The sequence below is a fragment of the Mesoplodon mirus genome (assembly GCF_964341445.2).
Source record: "Mesoplodon mirus genome assembly, chromosome: 15".
NCBI classification, from domain to species: domain Eukaryota; kingdom Metazoa; phylum Chordata; class Mammalia; order Artiodactyla; family Ziphiidae; genus Mesoplodon; species Mesoplodon mirus.
In genome coordinates this window covers 27601133-27621032 of record NC_138991.1, presented here as the reverse complement: position 1 = coordinate 27621032, position 19900 = coordinate 27601133, and the positions used below count along the sequence as shown (strand labels likewise).

The following is a 19900-nucleotide window of genomic DNA, read 5'->3' as shown; positions in this document are numbered from 1 at the left end:
TGGTAGAGGGGACAAAGAGGAGATGGAGGAGAAAACAGAAAGTGAGAATGGGACCAAGCAACATGGCAGAATTCTGTAAGCCAAGCCATAGAAATGGACAAGAGCATTTTAGGGGTAGAGAAATATAAGATTTAATGTTCCTTTTGTGGCACAGAAATCCTTTCCTCTTTCCAAACACTCAGGAAAGTCCTCTGCATACCTGATTACCTGATGTATAAGATTCTTTGTCAAAAATGAAAGGGAAGGGGAAGAGTAGGGAGCCCAGGAGCAGAACGGGGAGAGCAGGTAACTAGGGCCTTTGGTTGCAAACCACAAACATGGACTCTGGCTGGTTTGGACAGAAAAGGCATTTATCGATGTCCTGTCCCTTATTCCCTTGGGCCATCTCTGAAGCAGGAAGCTTCCTCCGGGTCCTCAGGTGCTTGCTCAGTCCGAGTATAGAGCAGCCCATAAATGGCAAAGGCTTAACATCCTGAGGCCACCCTCAACCAGTGAGGGACAGGAGTCAGTGGATAAAGATACACAGCCCCCCTGTCGGTCAGAGGGATGATTGTGATGCATGATGCTTCCTCTCAGAGTCTCCAGCAAGAGTAAGCCCCACTTAACCACCATGTTAACCTGCTCATCAGAATCCCCTGTATTGGCATTTCTCGCTTCCCCAGTCCTTCCTGGGATCACCCCCTACAGCAGACTGTCTTCCAAAGATGGTTACAACAATATCTCCCTTGTGGAAACAAGCTCTTTTAGAACCGTGCTACCCCTCCCATCAAGAGATGGAATCTCTGTACCTTCCCTTGAGCCTGGTGGGGGGGAGTGGTGGTGTTGTGACAGCTCCCACAAACAGAATGCCACAGAAATGATGCCAATATGACTTCCAAGACTAGACTGGAAAAGGCCATGAAGCTTCTGCCAGGTTCTCTTGTGACACTCATTCTTGGAAGCCAGCTGCCATGCTATGAGCAAGCCCACGGCACATGGAAAGGCCCCATGGAGGTGTTCTGGCTGATAGGCAGGATGGTCCAATGCATGTATAAGTGAACACACCCCCAGATGATTCCAGCCCCAGCCATCAAGTCACCCCCAGCTTTTGAGTCACCTCCCAGCTGATGGCCCAGACATTTCAGAGAAGAGACAACCAGTCCCCACTGTGCCCTGTCTGAATAACTGACCCACAGAATCTGTGAGGATAATAAAATGGTTGTTTTATGTCACTACATTTTGGATCAGTTTATGTTACAGTGATAATAACTAGAGCAGCTCCCAAATATAACTACCTGCACACAAGTCCTAGTCTCAGGGTCTACCTTTAGGAGAATCCAAACTAAAACAAAAGGATATTGTGTAGATCCCAGAATTTCTCCAGCTTCCAGTCCCAGGCTTACATTAGTCCCAGTGGAAGGTACCTCATCTTAATCCCAACACGAGGCTTAAGTCTCCATCTCATTGGTTTAGGGACAAATGGGCTGATATAATAGAACCGCTGATTGGGCAGGTCCTCTTTCCCCTCAATTCTCCCCCTCCATGGGGTCTGCCCAAGAACCATACAGGAAAACTAGGTTGTAGCACCAGGCCTTGCCAGTTCTGTTCAGGGATCAGAGGCCATGAACTTCAGGGGAGGGTAAACCCTCTTGAGCACAGAGGTGAATGCCAATTAAGCTAAGCCAATCAGGGTAATTCCACTCCCCTTGCCAGGGATTGGTTTAAGCATGGAAATGTGATATAATCTTGCCAATGAGACATGAGGAAAAGGCTCCTGGGCAGGGGGATGGGGATGTAGGGGATGGTTACTAAAGCTTTCTTCACTCTTTAAAAGAGGCACAAAGTGATGTCGATGTCCTAACTTCCACCTTTGAAAGCTGTTGTATGTGATGCTTGGAGCTACAGCTACCATCTTGGGACCATGAGGGGTAAGGCTGAGGATAAAAACCAGAATATGAAGGATAATGGTACAAAAAGCTGGAAAGAACCTGACATTGTTCAACTACCTCTTCGCCAATCTTGGATATGTCTACCTCCAGACATCTTAATTATGTGAAAATACAAGTCTTCTTAATGCTTAAGCCATTTTGAGTTGAATCATCGGTCTCTCAACATACAGAATTTGTTGCCAGGAGTGGGGGTCTCACTGGGCATACCATGATGAGAGATTCAGGACAAATCTCCATTTTTCCATCCTAGAAGCTGTTCCCCCTGCCTCTTCTTGCTTTCTGAAATTAGGAAGTGGTTCTAAGAGGGACAATTTCCCTCTTCATGAAATTCTCTAATTCTCAATAATTCTGGGACTGAGGTGTGGGTGTTAGCTCTATATCCTGAAACAAAGTATGGTTTAGATGCTCAGAGGGATTATATCGTGGAACTGCAGAAAGAGAAAGGTTCAAGTCAAATTCATAATGGCCTCAGCATTCCAAGGTTTGCAAGAGATTAAAAACCCAACATGGGGCTTCCCTGGTGGCGCAGTGGTTGAGAGTCCGCCTGCCGATGCAGGGGACATGGGTTCGTGCCCTGGTCCGGGAAGATCCCACATGCTGCGGAGCAGCTGGGCCCGTGAGCCATGGCCGCTGAGCCTGCGCGTCCGGAGCCTGTGCTCCACAACGGGAGAGGCCACAACAGTGAGAGGCCCACGTACCGCAAAAAAACAAAACAAAACAAAAACCCAACGTGAATGATCTTCAACAGCAAAATGGAGTATTGCACAATGCACAGAGCACTTATTATGTGCTTCTTCCCAAACCACACTCAACAACTTTGAGTGATGGGCAGCATTACCCTATTTTGCAGAGGCTTCAGAAAGTGTCCACAACTGGCCAGTGCAACAGCCACCCAGCCCGCCCCCAGGGATAACTTCTCTGGTTTTTCTCCAGCTGAGAAGGCGAGTATGCATTCCCCATGCATGTGACAACCAGGGTGAGAAGAACCACCAAACCAGACTTGCCTGTCTTCAGCCAGGTCTGGGGCTGTGCCACCTCCACGCTTTTGCTCAAGCTGTTTAGCTGGAATATCCCTCCTATCTACCTTTTATTCAGCATGTTTTATATGCCAGGTACCTTTCTAAACACTTTATGCGTTATTCTCATTTACTCTCCCTGGCAATTGAGAGAAGAAACCGAGGCACAAAGAAATTGCGTACCCCACCACACACACACACACACACACACACACACACACGTCACCCAGCTAGTTGGTGATGCAGCCAGGATTTAAATCCATGCCATTCAAGTGATTCCATATCCTACACCCTAAACCAACACCTGCTTCTTCCCTCTCACTCTCCAGGACCAAGCCATTTTCCAGTGTGAATACCACCCCTCCAGGGAAACTTTCCTGGTGCTCTCAGTCAACACGGCCTCTTCTTCAGCACTCTGGGTGTCTGTCATGAAACCAGTCACCTTCCTTTTTTTTTTTTTTTTGGCCTCACCGCGCAGCATGTAGGATCTTAGTTCCCTGACCAGGGATCGAACGCACGCCCCTTGCATTGGAACCGCAGAGTCTTTACCACTGGAAGGCCAGGGAAGTACCCCAGTCACCTTCCTTGATTACCACTATGTAAGCACTGATTTACCCCCAACCCTGCCCTCTATCAGCCATTATCTCTGAGTGTCCTCACAATCTCCTCACAACCATTTTACAGAAGGCTGATGCTCAGAGAGGTTAAGGAACTTGCCTGAGACCACACAGCTAGTGAGTGGCCAGATGGGATCTGAACCCAGGTCAATCTGTGCCAAAGCTGTAATGTTGCCATAGATGCTGATAAACACCTGAGATTTAAACCAGGAGCCTACCTCCCTCTGGCTCCAGAGGACACTGGGTGCTGAACCTGGGCTCAAGGGGATGGAGAGTTTTAAACAGAAGAGTGGGGATGGCAATCAGCATGTTTGGACCTAAGTCATCACCACCACCCCTTGCAGCTTTGGTGTCCTCATCTGTAAGCAGGTGTTTAGTGGCCTGGGACTCTGAGCTCAGATAATCTGACTTTCATTTTCAGCGGCCCTATCTTGGACAAGCGCTTCAACAATCACACCTACTTCCTAGTGGCGCTGTGAGGATGCAACGAGACTATTATTGTGGAACTCCAGGGCAGGGCCCACACACTGTCAACATGATTCCAAAAGGCTCCTTGTTACAGTTACTTTTGTTGAACCGAGGCAACCAGCGGTGGGTTGAGAGAGCACTCTGGAGCCTGACTGCCTGGATTTGAACCCTGGTTCAGCCACTTACTAGCTCCATGACCTTGGGCAAATCACTTAAAAAAAAAAAACTCATTGTGCCTCAGTTTCCTCATCTGTAAAATGGGAATAATAATCATACCTAGCTTGTAGGGTTGTTTTGAGGTTTAAATAAGTTAATGTACATGCAAAGTGTTTAGAACAGTGTCTGACACAGCACCAGGTTCAGCAGATTCGTAGTATTTCAAATGTCATTGGTATTACCACCACCTCCACGACAATTACCACTAGGGATCCAAAGGCTGGGCAGCCAAGAGCCAGGTTTTGCCGACTCACCCTCGCTGGGCAGGTCCATTCCCCTCCAACCCGTGTCCCCGCCCCCGCCACCCGTGACCCTGAGTCAACCCCGAACTGTGCGCCACCCGCGCCCCTCCCGCCCCACGACCTGCAGACTCACCCTGAGTCAGCCTCCCCCGGCGCTTCCACTCCCGGGACGCCGCGCGGCAGAGGGGAGACGGCGAGGCGCCCCCCAGCGGAGAGCCGGAGTTCCGCACGCGTCCCGCAACGCCGGGAGAGCCGAGCGAAGGTCCCGCAGGGGCGCTCGGGGGTGGGCCAGACCACTGTGGGGCCAGGGGAGAGAGGCGCTGTGCGGCTGCACCCCTCGCCGCCCGCGCGGAATGGTACGGCCCGGCCGGGGTTAAAGACCTGAGAGGAGGCGGCGCGTCCCGAGACCGCGCAGGCGGCGGCCGCTGCGTGATGGGTCTTCGCGCGGGAGGAGCCCTGGGCAGAGCCGGAGCTGGCCGGGGGGCGCCCGAGGGAGCTGGGCAGAGCGGCGGCGCGCCGGGCGGCAGCATCCACTCGGGCTGTATCACTGCGGTGCACAACGTGCCTCTCAGCGTGCTCATCCGGCCGCTGCCGTCTGTGCTGGACCCAGCCAAGGTGCAGAGCCTCGTGGACACGATTCGGGTGAGGCCCCGGGGAAGCCGGCCGCTGGGAGGGCTTCAAAGGAGGGAGGTCGCGCTGGACGCGAGACGGGACTGGTTCAGTCTCAGCCGGAGCACGGTATTTGCTGTGTGACCTTGAGCAAGTGGCTGGGCCTCTCTGGGCCTCTATTTAGTCATTGAGCAGGGAGATTGGAGGAGATGATTAAAACAACGATCCTGATTCCTATATAGTACTTGAAGTGGCCAGGAGCTGTTTTAAGTAACTGAGCTTCTTCATGCCAACCCTATGAGGTAGATACTACTTCTGTTGTTCTTCTTACAGACGAGGAAATGAGACACAAGAGGATTCAAGCAACTTGTCCAAGGTCAGGCACTTTAGAAAGTGGCACAGCCTGTCCCCAGTGCCCAGATGCATGGCCACCACCTTATCCTGAGATAACCTATGTGGTCACTTCAGGCAGTGGCAGTGGGATTGGGGGTGTCCTGTCTGCTGGGAGGGCCTTGTTTGAACTGGAACTGGGGAGGACGGAGTCAGCTGCATCACAGAAGTGCTCAAGAAGGCTGGGGTGATCCTGGCAGAAAATTCGGGGGAAGGAGGGGATGTGTGTGTCAGGTTAGGCCTGCATGGCATCTTGTCCCCCTCCCCCAGACCCTTGGAAGGTGGCCATGTGTGACCTACCAAACACCTCTACTGCTAGCCCGATTGTCTTTCAGTCCTATAGAGTTTACACTGCTGTTCCCACTGCCTGGAACTGCTTCCCAGGTAGCCACAGGGCTTGCTCCCTCGTTTGGGTCAGGTGCCTGCCTCCCGTCAGCCCAGGCCTCTATAGCTCTCCCCCTAACCTGAGGTATTTCTCCTTGAAGCACTTATGTCCACCTGAGTTACGTTATACATTTGTTTGTGTTTTATTATCTCTCCTCTCCCTCTCATGTGAACTCCACAGGAGCAGGGATTTTGTCCTGTCTTGACTGTTTCCATAACACTAGCATGGTGCCTGGCTGTTTGTGATGGATCTGGCCAGGGATGCACTCTCCCACTCTTGGGCCTTTGCACAAACTTTTCCCCTGCCAATAAAACTCTTTCATCTCTTTACTGTTTCTAACTCCTTCTTGCTCTTCCTGTCAGTGTCAGTGTCTTCCCTGACAGCCCCTGCTGGGTTAGGGGCCTCCTGTGGGCCCCCAGCCACCTGCATGCCCACCAGCATACCTCTGATCCTACTGGCTTGTAATGGCCTCAGTCACCTGTCTTCCAAGCCAGAACGATATGCTCTGTGAGGCAAAAACCAGGCCTCTCTTTGGTTACCATATGTGTTAGTTTTCAGTGGCTACTGTAACAAACACCAGAAACTTAGTGGCGTAAAACAAAGACAGATTTTATTATTTTATAGTTCTGTAGTTCAGAAGTCCAAAATGGGTCTTGCTAGGCTAAAATCAAGGTATCAGCGGGGCTGCATTCTTTTCCAGAGGCTCTAGGGGAGAATCCATTTCCTTGTCTTTCCCAGCTTCTAGAGGCCACCCACATTTTTGGCTCATGACCTCTCTCCTCCGTCTTCAAAGCCAGCAACATCAGACCTCCTCTTGTTCCTCTCTCTTCCACCTTTAAGGTCTCTGGTGATTACATTTGGCCTGTCTGGATAACCCAGGATAACCTCCCCATCTCAAGATCCTTAACTTAATTCCATCTGCAAAGTTCCTATGCCACGTGAGTAACATATTCACAGGCTCCAGGGATTAGGACATGGACATCTTTGGGGGCCATTATTCTGCCCACCCATCGTCACACCCCTGGTGCCCAGCACAAGGCCTGCCTGGCACAGCTGCCTCTCTTTGCTGCTCCACTGCCGGGCAAGCTGTGCTCCGTGCCTCACTTGCATCAGCTCCCTGACTTCATCAGCAGCCTGTAGGGTGTCTGTTCCCATTTTGCAGATGAGGAACAATGCCCAGTGTCAAGGCCACTTGCTTACCACCCCCGCCCACACTCCCCCCACCCCCCCGCCCCACTGCTCTTTGTAGGAGCTGAGATTCAAATTCAGGTGTGCCTGGTTCAAGGGCCCCAGCTTATAACTGCTGGGTCTTACTGCTTAATAATCATTTCTAGGATCAATGGAAGAATGAATCCATCAAAGCAGCCTAATAAGAGACCACCCGAGAGCCAGTGGTGGGAGGTCTTCTAGCAGCTCACACTTAATTCGGTCTCCCCGCTACCCCATCCCTCCCTGCCCCAGGCTTTCCCTATGTAGAGGACTACCCATTCTCCATCTAGATGCTCAGGCCCGTAACAGGAAGTCAACTTATATTCTCCTCTTTCTCTTCTCCTCACCTTCACCCCTCCCCCGGGATCTTCCCCCTAAACATGTCCCAAACCTGTCTACCTCTCCGTGACCCCTCCATGCCCTCACCCAGGACAGCCACTTCTGGTGAATACCTGCTGAGGCCTCGCCTCTATCTTCCCTGCTTTTGCCTTTGTCCACTTCACCAAGCCTGCTTTCCCAGAACAACTTTGTTCTTCAGATCATGTCACCCTCCCCTGTTTAAAACACTCCAGGGGGCTTCCCTGGTGGCGCAGTGGTTGAGAGTCTGCCTACCGATGCAGGGGACACAGGTTCGTGCCCCGGTCCGGGAGGATCCCACATGCCACGGAGCGGCTGGGCCCGTGAGCCATGGCCGCTGAGCCTGCGGGTCCAGAGCCTGTGCTCCGCAACGGGAGAGGCCACAACAGTGAGAGTCCCGAGTAACGCAAAAAAAACCCCCAAAAAACACTCCAGGGCCTAAGAGGTATAAACGTTCAGTTATAAAGTAAATGAGTCATGGGTATGAAATGTACAGTGTGGGGAATATATCAATAACTATGTAGTATCTTTTTGTAGTGACAGAGGATTAACGAGACTGAATCATGGTGATTGTTTTGAAATGTATAGAAATATCCAATCACTGTGTTGTGTACCAGGAACTAACATAGTATTGTAGGTCAATTATATTTCAAAAACAAATAAACAAACTCTTAGGAAAAGAGACCAGCTTTGTGATTGACTGGGTGGGGAGGGGGGTAAGGAGAGGGAGAAGTGTATGAAGGTGGTCAAAAGGTACTAACTTCTGTTATAAGTATTAGGGATGTAATGTACAACATGACAGACATAATGAACACCGCTGTACATTATATATGAAAGTTGCTGAGAGAGTAAAATCCTAAGCATTTTCATCACAAGGAAAACATTTTTTTTCCATTTCTTTAATTTTGTGTCTATATGAGATGATGGGTGTTCACTAAACTTACTGTAGTCATCACTTCATGATGTTTGTAAGTCAAATCATTATGTTGTACACCTGAAGCTTACACAGTGCTGTATGTTGACTATATCTCAATAAAACTAGAAGAAAAAAATAAGATAAATAAAACGCTCCAGGGCCTACCCCCTGCTACCTTTCTGACCTCTTCTACTTCTCAATCCCCCGAGTCCACTCTGATCACACTGGCCTCCTTGCCATGCCTGCAATACAGTGAGCTTGTTCTGGCCTCAGACCTTTTGCATTTGCTGTTCACTCTGCCTGGAATGCCCTTCCCATGGGTAATACACAGTGTGTATTACTGAGCACGTTCCATGTGCCAAGTGTTGTCTGAAGCAGTTTATGTCTATTAACTCAACCCAACAGTTCTATGAGGTGGGTGTGTCATCTTCATCCCCATTTGATAGATCGGGCAACTGAGGCACAAATATGAATTGCCAAAGGTCACAGAGCATTTAAGTGGCAGACCTGAGATTTGAACCTGGCAGTCAGGCTCTTTCTTTAAATGACTCCACCTCTCTGTCTTCCCCAGGGGACTTCTCTGTGTTCAGGTCTCTGCTCCACTGTCACCTCTGAGAGGCCTTGTGGATCCCCATCCCTGTCATGTCAACCTGCATTATTGTCTTCATAGCATTTATCACTCTAACATTCACTTCTCCATTCCATCAGCCCCACTAGACCAAAGTCCCATGAAGGCAGGGGCTGTGTCTGTACCTTATTCCCAGAGTCTAGAACAGTGACAGGTAATATACATGTGGTCTGATAAATGGTTAACAGCCTGGGTGGGGGAGCCCTGATTTGTAGCATCTGCCCATTCCCCTGGTGTAAATACTCTCACCGTGGCTGAGAGTACCAGCTACCAAGGTGATGTCAACCAACTGACAGTTGCCTCTGTAACAGTTGCCTCTCACAAGCCAGCACGAGCCAGCTTGAGCACCTGGAGGAGCTCAGCCCAGGTTAATAAAGTCTGCTTTGCAAACTGTCCAGCACTGTGCCACGCTTATTCACCTTGCGCCCTCTTCTCTCCAGGAGGATCCAGACAGCGTGCCCCCCATCGACGTCCTCTGGATCAAAGGGGCTCAGGGTGGTGACTACTTCTACTCCTTTGGGGGCTGCCACCGCTATGCGGCCTACCAGCAGCTGCAGCGAGAGACCATCCCTGCCAAGCTTGTGCAGTCCACCCTCTCAGACCTAAGGGTGTACCTGGGCGCTTCCACGCCGGACTTGCAGTAACAGCCTCCTTGGCGCCAACCACCACTGCCACGAACCCAGAAGACACACCTGGCCTCCAGTGGACTGAGCCATGCAAAGGTGTAGCAGGGATGCATTCTCTTTGTGCCTGGGGGGCAGGTCTAACTCGAAGCACCCTCTTTCTTAGCTGCGAGACCTTGGACTCATGACTGAACAGTGTGGGAGCCCCACTTCCCACCTCAGGGAAAATGGGTCGTGTGTTTGCTCTTGAGGGATTATTGAGAGGGTGAAATGAGAAAGGAGATGGGTTTGGAGAGCCACATGCTGCTGGCTCCAGATTCCCAAGGACAAGGATCCTTTTGCATTTCTGTCTCTATATATCATATCATGTGAATACATTCATCTGCAAGTAAAGGAAAGCCTAGGTTCCAGTGGCTTAAACACAGAGGAGTTTGTTTTTCCACATAGCATGAATTCTGGAGACAGTTGGCTAATGGTATTGGTTTAATAACTCAGCAAAGTTATGGCACACGTCTCTGTGATCCTTTCAGCCTTTCCCACGTTGCATGTCACTTCTTGGTCACAGGATGGCTGCTGTACCTCCAGCAATCATGACTGTGTTCAAGGAAGAACGGAGTTGGGGAGGAAGAAGGGCCCAGCCAGCTGGACCTGTCAACTTCTATCATAAAGTCAGGCCTTTTTCAGAGGCCTGTTTCCTGCTGTCTTCCCCTGTGTATTTCTACTTAGGTCTCCTTGGCCCAAACCAGGTACAGTCGCCACCCCTAGCTGCAAAGAAAGCTAATACGGCAGGAACACAGCTGTCAAACAGTTTAGTAAATCAATCATATACCATCTCCTAGAACTGGCACACTGCCTCCTAAATAATATTGGAATCCCATTAACAAGAGAGAAGTGAGGAATTGTGTATCAGTTAGCCGTTGCTGTGCAACAAACCATTCCAGAACTTGGCAGCTAAAAACAAGTTGTATATTTACCTAAAATTCTTTGGATTGGCAATTTGGGCTGGGCTCATCTGGGCAGTTCTGCTGATCTTGCTTAGGGTCACTCATGGGGTTGTATGCAATCAGCTGTCACCCCAGATGGGGCTGGATGGTCTCGGATAGCCTGACTCACTTGTCTGGCAGTAGGTAGGCTATTGGCTGGGTGACTTGGTTCTCCTCCATGTATCCTCTCCAGCAGGCTAGTTCAGGCTTATTTTCATGATATCATCAGGGCTCAAAGAGAGAGGGAGAGGGAGGGAGGTGTGTGTGTGTGGAGGGAGGGGAAGAGGAAGGGGGAGAGAGAGGAGAAGCTCCAAGGGTTTTTTGAGTTTTAGGTCAGAATTGGTACAACGTCACTTCTGCTAAGTCCTTCTGGTCAGAGCAAATCAAAAGTTTGGCTTAGATTCAAGGGCTGGGGAAACAGCCTATACCTCTTGGAGAAGCTACAAAGGATTCGTGGCGTTTTTTTCCACCTATCACAGATGACTTTGGATAAGCAAATAACAGCGTTTCTTTCTCACTGTTCCTCTCTCTCTTGTACGGAGCCTTGCTCTATCCAGGCTGAGGTCACTAAGACACTAGACACTGTCTTGGCCCTGCAGAGGGAAGGAAGTGCTGGGGCAGTGGGTGGTCTCTCCCAGGGCTGGGCCCACTCTAGGAGGGGCATCTCTCATCACCTGTATTGGTGGGTTAGGGGGAATGGGTAGGCCAGGTGGGACGTTCCAAAGGGACTTCTGAAATCCTAGAGTCCTGGGGGGAAGGGAAGAGATAGAGGAAGGGTGCAGAGTGAGGCGGGCCTTGCTCTCACTGCCCTGCTAAGGGAACTAGGTCACTTGCTGTTTTCAAGCTTCAGTTTCTCCTGCTCAGTAATGAAGACAACAGCTTTCCCACCCATTCTCTGTCCCAGGGAAAGATGACTGAGGTGACCAATGGAATTTAAAATGTATGTAGTCATAAATGCTGTGTGATATCCTGGATTGGATCTTGGAAAAACAACAACAAAAGGACCTTAATGGGAAAACTGGAAATCTGAATGAGGTCTGGATTTTAGATAATTTTACGAATGTTGACATTGGGGTAGGCTGAGTGCAGAGTATATGGGAACTATCTGTACTATATATTTGCAACTTTTCTGTACATTGAAAATCATTCGCAAATAAAAGTTTATTTAATAAAAAGGGAGGCATAATTGCTTTAGACCAATGGCTCAGGTTCTCAGACGGGTTTGCTAAGCACAGATGGCTGGGCCCCACCCCCAGAGTTGCTGATTCAGAAGGTCTGGGATGGAGCCTGAGAATGTGCTTTCCTGCCAAATTCCCAGGTGATGCTGATGCTGCTGTTCAGGGACCACAAGGTGAGAACCACTGACCTGGATGGCATCAATTAGTTTCGAATATGGTGACATTCCCTTCACCTCCAATGGAGAAGAAAGAGCTGGCTCCCAGGAGATCCATGTTCTGGAACCAGCTTGTGCACCAATTCCATATGAAATTGGACAGGCCCTTCCCTGGCGCTTTTTCCAAGCTGTCTAATGGACTTTACCCCTGAGGTTTGTAGTAAGGGTGAGGAAGCTGAGGGCATGCTTTATAAGCCTCTGTCATGAGGTGCCACTGTTTCATGTAAGACACCTGCACCCACTGAGGTAGAGTAGCACAGTGGTTACCCCTTCTTGAAAGGACTTTCCCTTCATACAGATAAGGCCCAAGCAGGCAGTGCTAGGCATACTGCTAGGCACTGGGAGGAGGCTGCACAACAGACTTGGAGCGGGAGGGATTGTCGTTCTTAAGGAAGAGGAGCTGGGTTTTGAAGGGTGAAACCTGCTGGTTGCTCTCCGTGGAGGCTGAGAGCTGCATTTCCCACTTAGGCCAGCAGGTGGTGCTGCTTTCTGGCCTGCCCGAGCTAGGCTGGGCCTCCAGCCCGCAGAGCAACTGCTGTGGGAAGGGGATGGATGGAGGGTGTCTGGCTGTGAGGGATGCCCATCAGCGGCCCAGAGGAGCCAGGGGTTCAGGTAGGAGAAGGAGACCCGGCTGGGAGTTTGCAGTTTCAGGTTTACTTACCTGTGCGATCTTGCTCTGTGGCCTTGTCCACATCATGGCCTCTCCAGGCCTGTCTTAGGAGACTAGGGTCTCTACACTGGGTGTGCTATGTCAAATGGTCTCAAGCTCAGCAAAGGCGGCACCTCCTCCAAGAAGCTCCCAGATCCTCCAGGCTGAGCTACATGCCTCTTCTGCGGTCCCCCGATCCAAAAGTGTGTCCCCTCCCAAAACAAACTACTGCCCCAGGGAACTTGCATCCAGTGAAAGGCAGTGTGTAGGGACCCCTTATTTCCCTTACTGCCCTGGGACCAACCGTTTCACCATGGTAGACTTTTTTAATGTTTCATTTTCACAAGTTATATGTGCATATATTCACCTTTTAAACATTAAGATAGCAAACTGCTAAATAAATATTAACAAAATAAAATATGAGAAGCAAGCAGAAGCCCACCATGAGTCCTAGTGCCTCCCTACTCTTGGCAATTATCTTCATGAATTTGGCGTATACCCTTCCAGACCTTTTTCTAACTTAGTAGCTGTGTGTGTGTGCGTATAAGTAAGGAATGTTTTCTTTTTTTACTTTCTTTTGCAGATCACATTTCTTCCCTGGCGATGCACCTTAGCCATCCACCCCATTAGTGCCTTTGCTCTTCTCCCAGAGTATCCCTCCTTCTGGTTGCTTCCTCAGAGGGGCCTTCCTGACCATACTGTCTAAAACAGCCCCCTCCCCCATCATTTTATCATGCACTGTTTTATTTTTTTCATGGCATTTATCGCACTCCCTGCAATTATCTTCTGTTTCTGTTTATGACTGTCTCGTCCACTAGAACGTAAGTTCTTGAGGCAGGACTTGATCTGTCTTATGACCGTAGGCCCAGTGCCAAGAACCACCTGACACATAGCAGTTATTCAATAACTATGTGAAATGAATAAATTCCACATAGGTGTAGCTCATTCTTTGAATTGCTGCATGGCATGCCAGGGTCTGTATATAACCATGTACTATTCATTCTCCTGTTAACGGCCATTTGGGGGGTTACTGTTATTTGCTGCTGTGAACACCTTCTGCCATCAACTCTGTGCTCACTCAATCGTGTACATAGGAGTGGGACCACCTAGCCGGTGCATAGGTGCTGGCAAATTGCTCTCCAGATTGGCTGTTCCAAGTGCCTTTCCCAGAGTTTGGGGGGCAGCTTTCCATCCCTGCACTCCAGCCGGTGCTTCTTAACCTGTTTTGGGTCATGAACACAGTTGAGAATCTGAAAGAAATCTGTGAGCCCTTTCTCCAGAAAGACACACACACACAAGTCTTTCGGGCAATTTATGGGGATTCGATGGCCTCATCCCCCAGGGGGCCCTGTGTCAAATGGTTAGAATCCTAATTGTCTCATTGTATGGACAGGAATGCTGAGGCACACGCAGATGGGGATGTGAATGAATTAATAAATGGGATCTAGTTTTAGGAGGGTAAAGTGGTCAGACCCTGATCTGTCTCCAGTCAGAAAAAACACCTGTCTTGGAGAGGGTGGGGGCGTGCAGCCCTACTCTACCCTCGACCAGGGGGCCCCCAAGGATGAGCTCCAGAGGCTCCCTGGGCTAGGTCTGGGCAGCTCCACCTGTCAGCCCTGGCAAAAGGTAGGCCAAGTCTGGCATCCAGGGTCAAAGCTGGGAACCAGGGAGAGGCCGTGACAGCCTTGGTCCGGATAGGGGCTGCAAGGCGTCTCTCCCTGCCTCCAAGACAAGCCACATTTGCTTCCATGTTCCCAGGCAGCCTCTGGGGTTCGCATCCCGACTCCAGATCTTCTGTCGAGCAGGAACATAGGGAGTGCTCATTACAGAAAGGCCACCACCACCACCATCATCGTCATACCGTCATCACCACTTCCATACCGGATGCAGTCGTCCCGACAGGTGGACGGGGAGGAAATTATCTTCCCTGTTGGACAGATGGGTAAACTGAGGCCCGAAGCGTAGCAGCGACCTGCCACGGAGGCCTGGCGAGCGCAGCCGGGTTAATCGGCCGCACACACGGACCCCCCGCCGGCCCATCCGCCCCGCCCTCCCCGGCGGCCCCTTCCCCGGGCCTGACCCCCCGGCGCTGCCTGACAGATGACCTCAGCTGCCGCCAATCCATTGGTTCCAGCTCCCAGGGGGAGCGCAGAACAAAGCGCGCTTTGTGGTGGGGCCGTCCCCTCCCCCGGCGCGCTGCCGCCGGGACCCCCTCCGGAACTCCGCGCGACGCCCCCCGGCCGACAGCCGTGTAATGTCTTCCAGGCCGCGCGGCTCCTTCCAGAGCCCCGGAGCTGGGCTCTCCTCCCCCGCGGGGGCTCCCCGGACGGCGGGATCTGGGGGCGCCCCCAGCGGGAGGTTGTGCGGGCCGCCGACCTGTCCCCCGGGAGGCAGCGGGGGATGGGGGGCAGGAGGCACCGGCGCCAGTGGCCCCGGGTGTGGGCGCGGGGCAGGTGCGCCACCTGACGATCTTAGAGCTACAGCATGGGGTGGAAAATGCTGGTGATGGCGTTACTATTATTGTTATTATTTTGTGGTTGTGAGGGGGAATCACTTTCGACAGACCTCCGTTGGAATCTTGGCTTTGCCACCTGCTGGCCATGGGACCTTGGTGAGCACGTTCACCTCACAGAACGACAGCAATAGTAGCCAACATTTCTTGAGCACCTACTGTGTGCCAGACCCTACTAAAGGCTTAAAGGCTTTATTGAACTCGTTTGATCCTCACAGCAAACTTAGGAGGGAGGAGTTATCATACCCCTTTTACAGAGAAGGGAACGCTGGCTCCAGTTGTCCTGGAGACAAATTCACCTCTTGAGCCTCAGTTTCCTTGTCTGTAAAATAGGCTCCCCAAGAGCTGTTCACTGCTCATTGGTCTTACCTCCTTCCAGCTGAGGACACAGGGCTGGGAGCCGGTCCCTGGCTTGCCCAGGAGCACCCAGTATGTGTCCGCCCCAAGTCCCCCCCGTCTTTTGAGGACTCTCCGTGGAGGGCACCGCAACTGCTGGCTCCTGTTGGGCTTGTAGGGGGAGGAGGAGTTGAAGGAGGGTCTGCCTGCATCTGAAAACCTTTCCCCTGACAGAGAAGCTTCGCTGTCCTGTGCTGCCCTTGAGGGTTGAAGGGGTGAGAGCAGGGAGAGAGGGACGCCATGCCCAGAGAGGGGACCAAGGGGCCACGGAGGGGGCTGGGAGTGGCTGCCCCCCACCCTTCACACACTCCCTGGACGTTCATTCTCCCATATGCACCTACTGGGCACCAGTCACTGCTCCAGGTGCTGGGAACATCAGAGTACAAAACAGATGGAAACTCTCATTCTCTTGAAGTCCACTCAGGGGAGAAGAGCAAGAAAAACACACGAAATATACGTAAAGTGTAAACTGCAGTATCCGATAGTGATAAGGGCTGTGAGGGAAAAGCAGGGGAAGAAGAAAGAATGAGATGGGAAACATCAACATCATTAAGGTATGGGACCTCTCTGAGGAGGGGGCATCGACCTGAACAGAGAGGAAAGAAGCCCTGTGGATGTCAGAGGGAAGCGTGTTTCAAGCAGGAGGAACAGCACGTGCAAAAGCCCTGAGGTGGGAGCCTGCTTGGAGGATCCAAGAAACAGCAAGGCAGCCAGTGTGGTGGGGGCAGCCTGGATGGGACAAGGCTGGGCTGGGCAGCTGATGAGGTGGGAGAGGTGGGCACTGTCAGCCTGGGACTTTGGCTGGGAGCCATGTAAGGCTTGGAGCAGAGGAGGGACCGGGTGGCTCTGGCTGCTGAGTGGAGCAGGGATGGGAAGGGGGTGAAGCGGAGGCTGCTCTGTCACCAGGGCCCCAGGTGATGGTTGGTGGATCGGATCAGGGTGGAGAGAAGTGATCAGAATCTGGATGTAATTTGAAGATGGAGCCCCAGAATTTTCCAACGGATGGAACTGGATCTGAGGGATGAGAGTGAGAGGGAGGACTCTGGTGACCCCCAGATTTGAATGTCCACCAGCCCTTTCCAGAAACTTCACTGCAGGCCAGAATGTAGACACAGTCCCCGGGGTGAATCCCACTCTGCTGCTGGTGTCCTGGGGGACTCGGCCAAGCACAGGACACACAGTAGGGCCTCCAGTTCCTCAAGGGCACAAAGAGGAGATGAAGTTAGAAAAATGTTTCTTAAAATTCTGTCAAGAGCCTCCTTCACAATTTGGGCCACTTGGGACAGGAGTGCTTAGTATCACCTTCAGGGACCACTGTTTTTGAACCGTTAAATCTATTTGCTTTTGTTTTACTTAAACAAACAAATATTTTTTAAGGAAACTTGAGATAGCTGGACTAAATGGAAAATCAGTAGCCCGTGACATAAATAAATGTGACTGTCAATGTAAACAGTGTAAATATAACACTGTTACTAACTTTGTCCATATCTGACTGAGGCTGTGCAATCTCTCTCCCTCTCTCTCTCTCTCCCTCTCTCTCTTCCTCTAGCTCTCAGTAGCAACTGTTTGAGAGACCCACCCCACCTCCACCAATCCAGGACTCTCTCCAGGACCAGAAGAGATTGAAAAAGGATTAATCATCGTGCTCTCTGTGTCCTCACCTTTTTTTGTTTTATTTAACAAATGAGAGCACTTACGATGTTATTTAAATGCTTCCCAAATGTAAAGGCATTTCATCCTCACAACAACCACATGAGGTGGGTACACCTATTATCCCCACTTTGCAGATGAGGAAACTGAGGCTCAGAGGGATGAGGCCCCTTGCCCACAGTCACACAGCAAGGATGAGGCAGAACCAAGATTCAAACCTAGCCAGACCCATTCTGGAGGCCACTCATTGTCCTTTGAAGGCATATCATTATCACTATGGAAGTACCGAACTGCTGGAACTGGAAGGGTCTTCAGTTACTTCTGATTCAGTATGTATTTATTGTCTACTAAAATGTAAGTCATATTATAACATCCTTTGCTTAAAAGTATTTTAGGATCAAATTTAGAAAACAATTCCAGGCTCTCACCATCAATGCCCTGAATGACCTGCCCTTCCCACCCCGCCACCCACCCCCTATCCCACTCCAGCCAGGCTGGCTGCCTCACAGTTTCCAATTGCTTTCTGACCTCAGGGCATTTGCACTTGCTCTTGCCTCTGCCCGGAATGCCCTTCCTCTGGTTCTTCTGGCTTCTTCACATCCTTTAGGACTCAGCTCAAATATCAAATCCTTACAGGGCCTTCCCTTGCTCCCTCATCTCCCCCAGAGTTTCCCCAATATTCTCACCCTGCTTTTTTCCTTCATAGTTTGTAATTATTTTATTTGCCTGTGTACATGTTCTTTGTCCTACTGCCCTTCTATGATGTAAGCTCTGTGCAAGCGGAACCTAGTGGGCAGAGCAGCTAAGCATCTGGGGTGTAGAGCTGAGAGAAGAGCAGACTGGGGTAGGGGGCATTTGGGTGGTCCCCAGATAGGAGAGCAGATGTGTCTGTGGAGCCACAGAGAGCAGGGGGTTACCAGGAAGACCAACTGAATATGAGGAAAGGTCTTTCACATAGTCCTAATGTTAAGACATTGGAAAGGGCTATGTCATCAGGCAGTGAGCTCTCCATCACGGGGGCTAGGCAAGCTGAGAAAGGACAACCCCTGATCAAGACCACCTGACATGTTGGGGCTGTGGAGAATGGGCTCATTATCATAAATGGGGTAGATATTCATTCACTTGCTCATTTACCCATTCATTCACTATTCTGTCTTCTATCTATCCATTTATTCACTGACTCCATGTTTCCCAAACTGTGCTGTGTGATGGACAACTTTCATGACTTGGCCACGCCCACAGGGCTTCTGTGCTTAATATCTTAAATATATATATTATGTACATAATATCTTCAGTCAGCCTTGGGAGGCCGACTGAAATTTAAATATATTCAATATATGTGTTTTTAAATCAACTTTATTGAGGTATAATTTACACACAATAAAATGCATCCATTTAAAGTGTACAGTGCAACACATTTTGACAAATATACACACCCATGTAACCACCACCTCAATCAAAACAGAGAATGTTTCCATCACTGTCACAAGTTCCCTTGTGACACCAGGCCCCCAGCACCAGCCTGGTCCCAGAAAATCACTTTATCAGAAAATGCCAACACTTCTCCAAAGTTTCTCCAGGGCCAGTTAGCATTCCCACCAGCATTATCTAAACATAAATAAAAAATCAGAATCCCTTACCACAAATAAAAAGTGACAAAAATGAGTAAAATGGAAACAAAACAATGTTCTCAAATTCTAGCTGAATACCATTGCCTGTAGAAGTTCTGGGTCCAGCTATGTCCAGATGAGAGAGAGAGAGAGAAAGAGAGAGTGAGAGCACACAAGTGATCCACAGGTGTTAGAAAGGTGGTACCAGCATCCTTGGAGAACTTCTCCTTGGCCTATTGGAAAATCTGGGAGACAGTGAATGAGTTTCTCATGGTGAATTTTTTATTTAATACCTTGTTGCTGTTCACCCACATCATCTTTGGTCCACTCCCAACATCACCCCACTGATGCAGTTTCCATATTTGGGAAACATCACAGCTTCTCGTCTCCACCTTCATCCACCCACTCTTTCATTCATTTACAAAACAGGTGTTTACTAGCAGCTATTGTGGGCCAGCTGCTGGAGCTATGGAGAAAAACTCTCAGCCTTGAGGGTAGCATAGTGGCCAGCACGTAGTAGACTGTGAGCAAATATCTGTTGAATAGATTGTTGTGGGATGAAAGACACAAATACCCATATTCTCCTGATACTCTAAGCTGTTGCTCTAACAGAGTCTTCCTGAGGAAATCAAGGAAGGCTTCCCTGAGGAGGTGGCCCTGGAGCAGAAACGACCACCTCCTTCCACTCATTCTCCTTCCACTCATTTGACAGATCGGGAAATGGAGGCACAGAGAGGTAAAATGACTTTCTCAAGGTCACACAGGAAGAAGAGAGGAAATGAGAGATGGGCAGAACCCATTGTGGCCCCAGCCCACAATTTCTCCCAAGGGCTGGGCCAGGTCCCAGACCAGCAGACAAGAGAGCAGAGCTGAGGAGGGGGCTCTTAGGCCCTAAGTCTGGAATCCATTTGCTCTGGCCCAGTAATGTTTTCCCAGGGAGAAGTAGGAGGCCCTGGCCCTGCCCCTGCCTGTCCCCCATCCCCCCCCACCATCTGCTCCCTGTTTATTTATTTATACTTAAGTCTCACCTCCCAACCCTGCCAGGGGCACAAAACATACTGGCATCCCTGCAGAGATGATGAGGGGGAGAGAGGCACTGTCAG

The 19900-nt window shown here is 50.4% G+C and overlaps 1 protein-coding gene across 1 annotated transcript; it reads left to right on the top strand.

Moving 5' to 3' along the window:
- Nucleotides 1–4689: 4689 nt before the first annotated feature.
- Nucleotides 4690–11762, top strand: SRXN1 (sulfiredoxin 1). The gene is made up of 2 exons (XM_082644344.1): nucleotides 4690–5129; nucleotides 9422–11762. Exons 1-2 carry the CDS (start codon nucleotides 4920–4922, stop codon nucleotides 9623–9625), a joined length of 414 nt encoding a protein of 137 aa, XP_082500470.1. The 5' UTR covers nucleotides 4690–4919; the 3' UTR covers nucleotides 9626–11762.
- Nucleotides 11763–19900: the final 8138 nt, after the last annotated feature.

What these genes read in the sequence shown, in the direction of transcription:
- SRXN1 (XM_082644344.1), top strand. Translation starts at nt 4,920, where the DNA reads ATGGGTCTTCGCGCGGGAGGAGCCCTGGGCAGAGCCGGAGCTGGCCGG. An exon ending in GCCTCGTGGACACGATTCGG is followed by an intron (nt 5,130 to 9,421) that starts GTGAGGCCCCGG and finishes TCTTCTCTCCAG; the next exon opens with GAGGATCCAGACAGCGTGCC.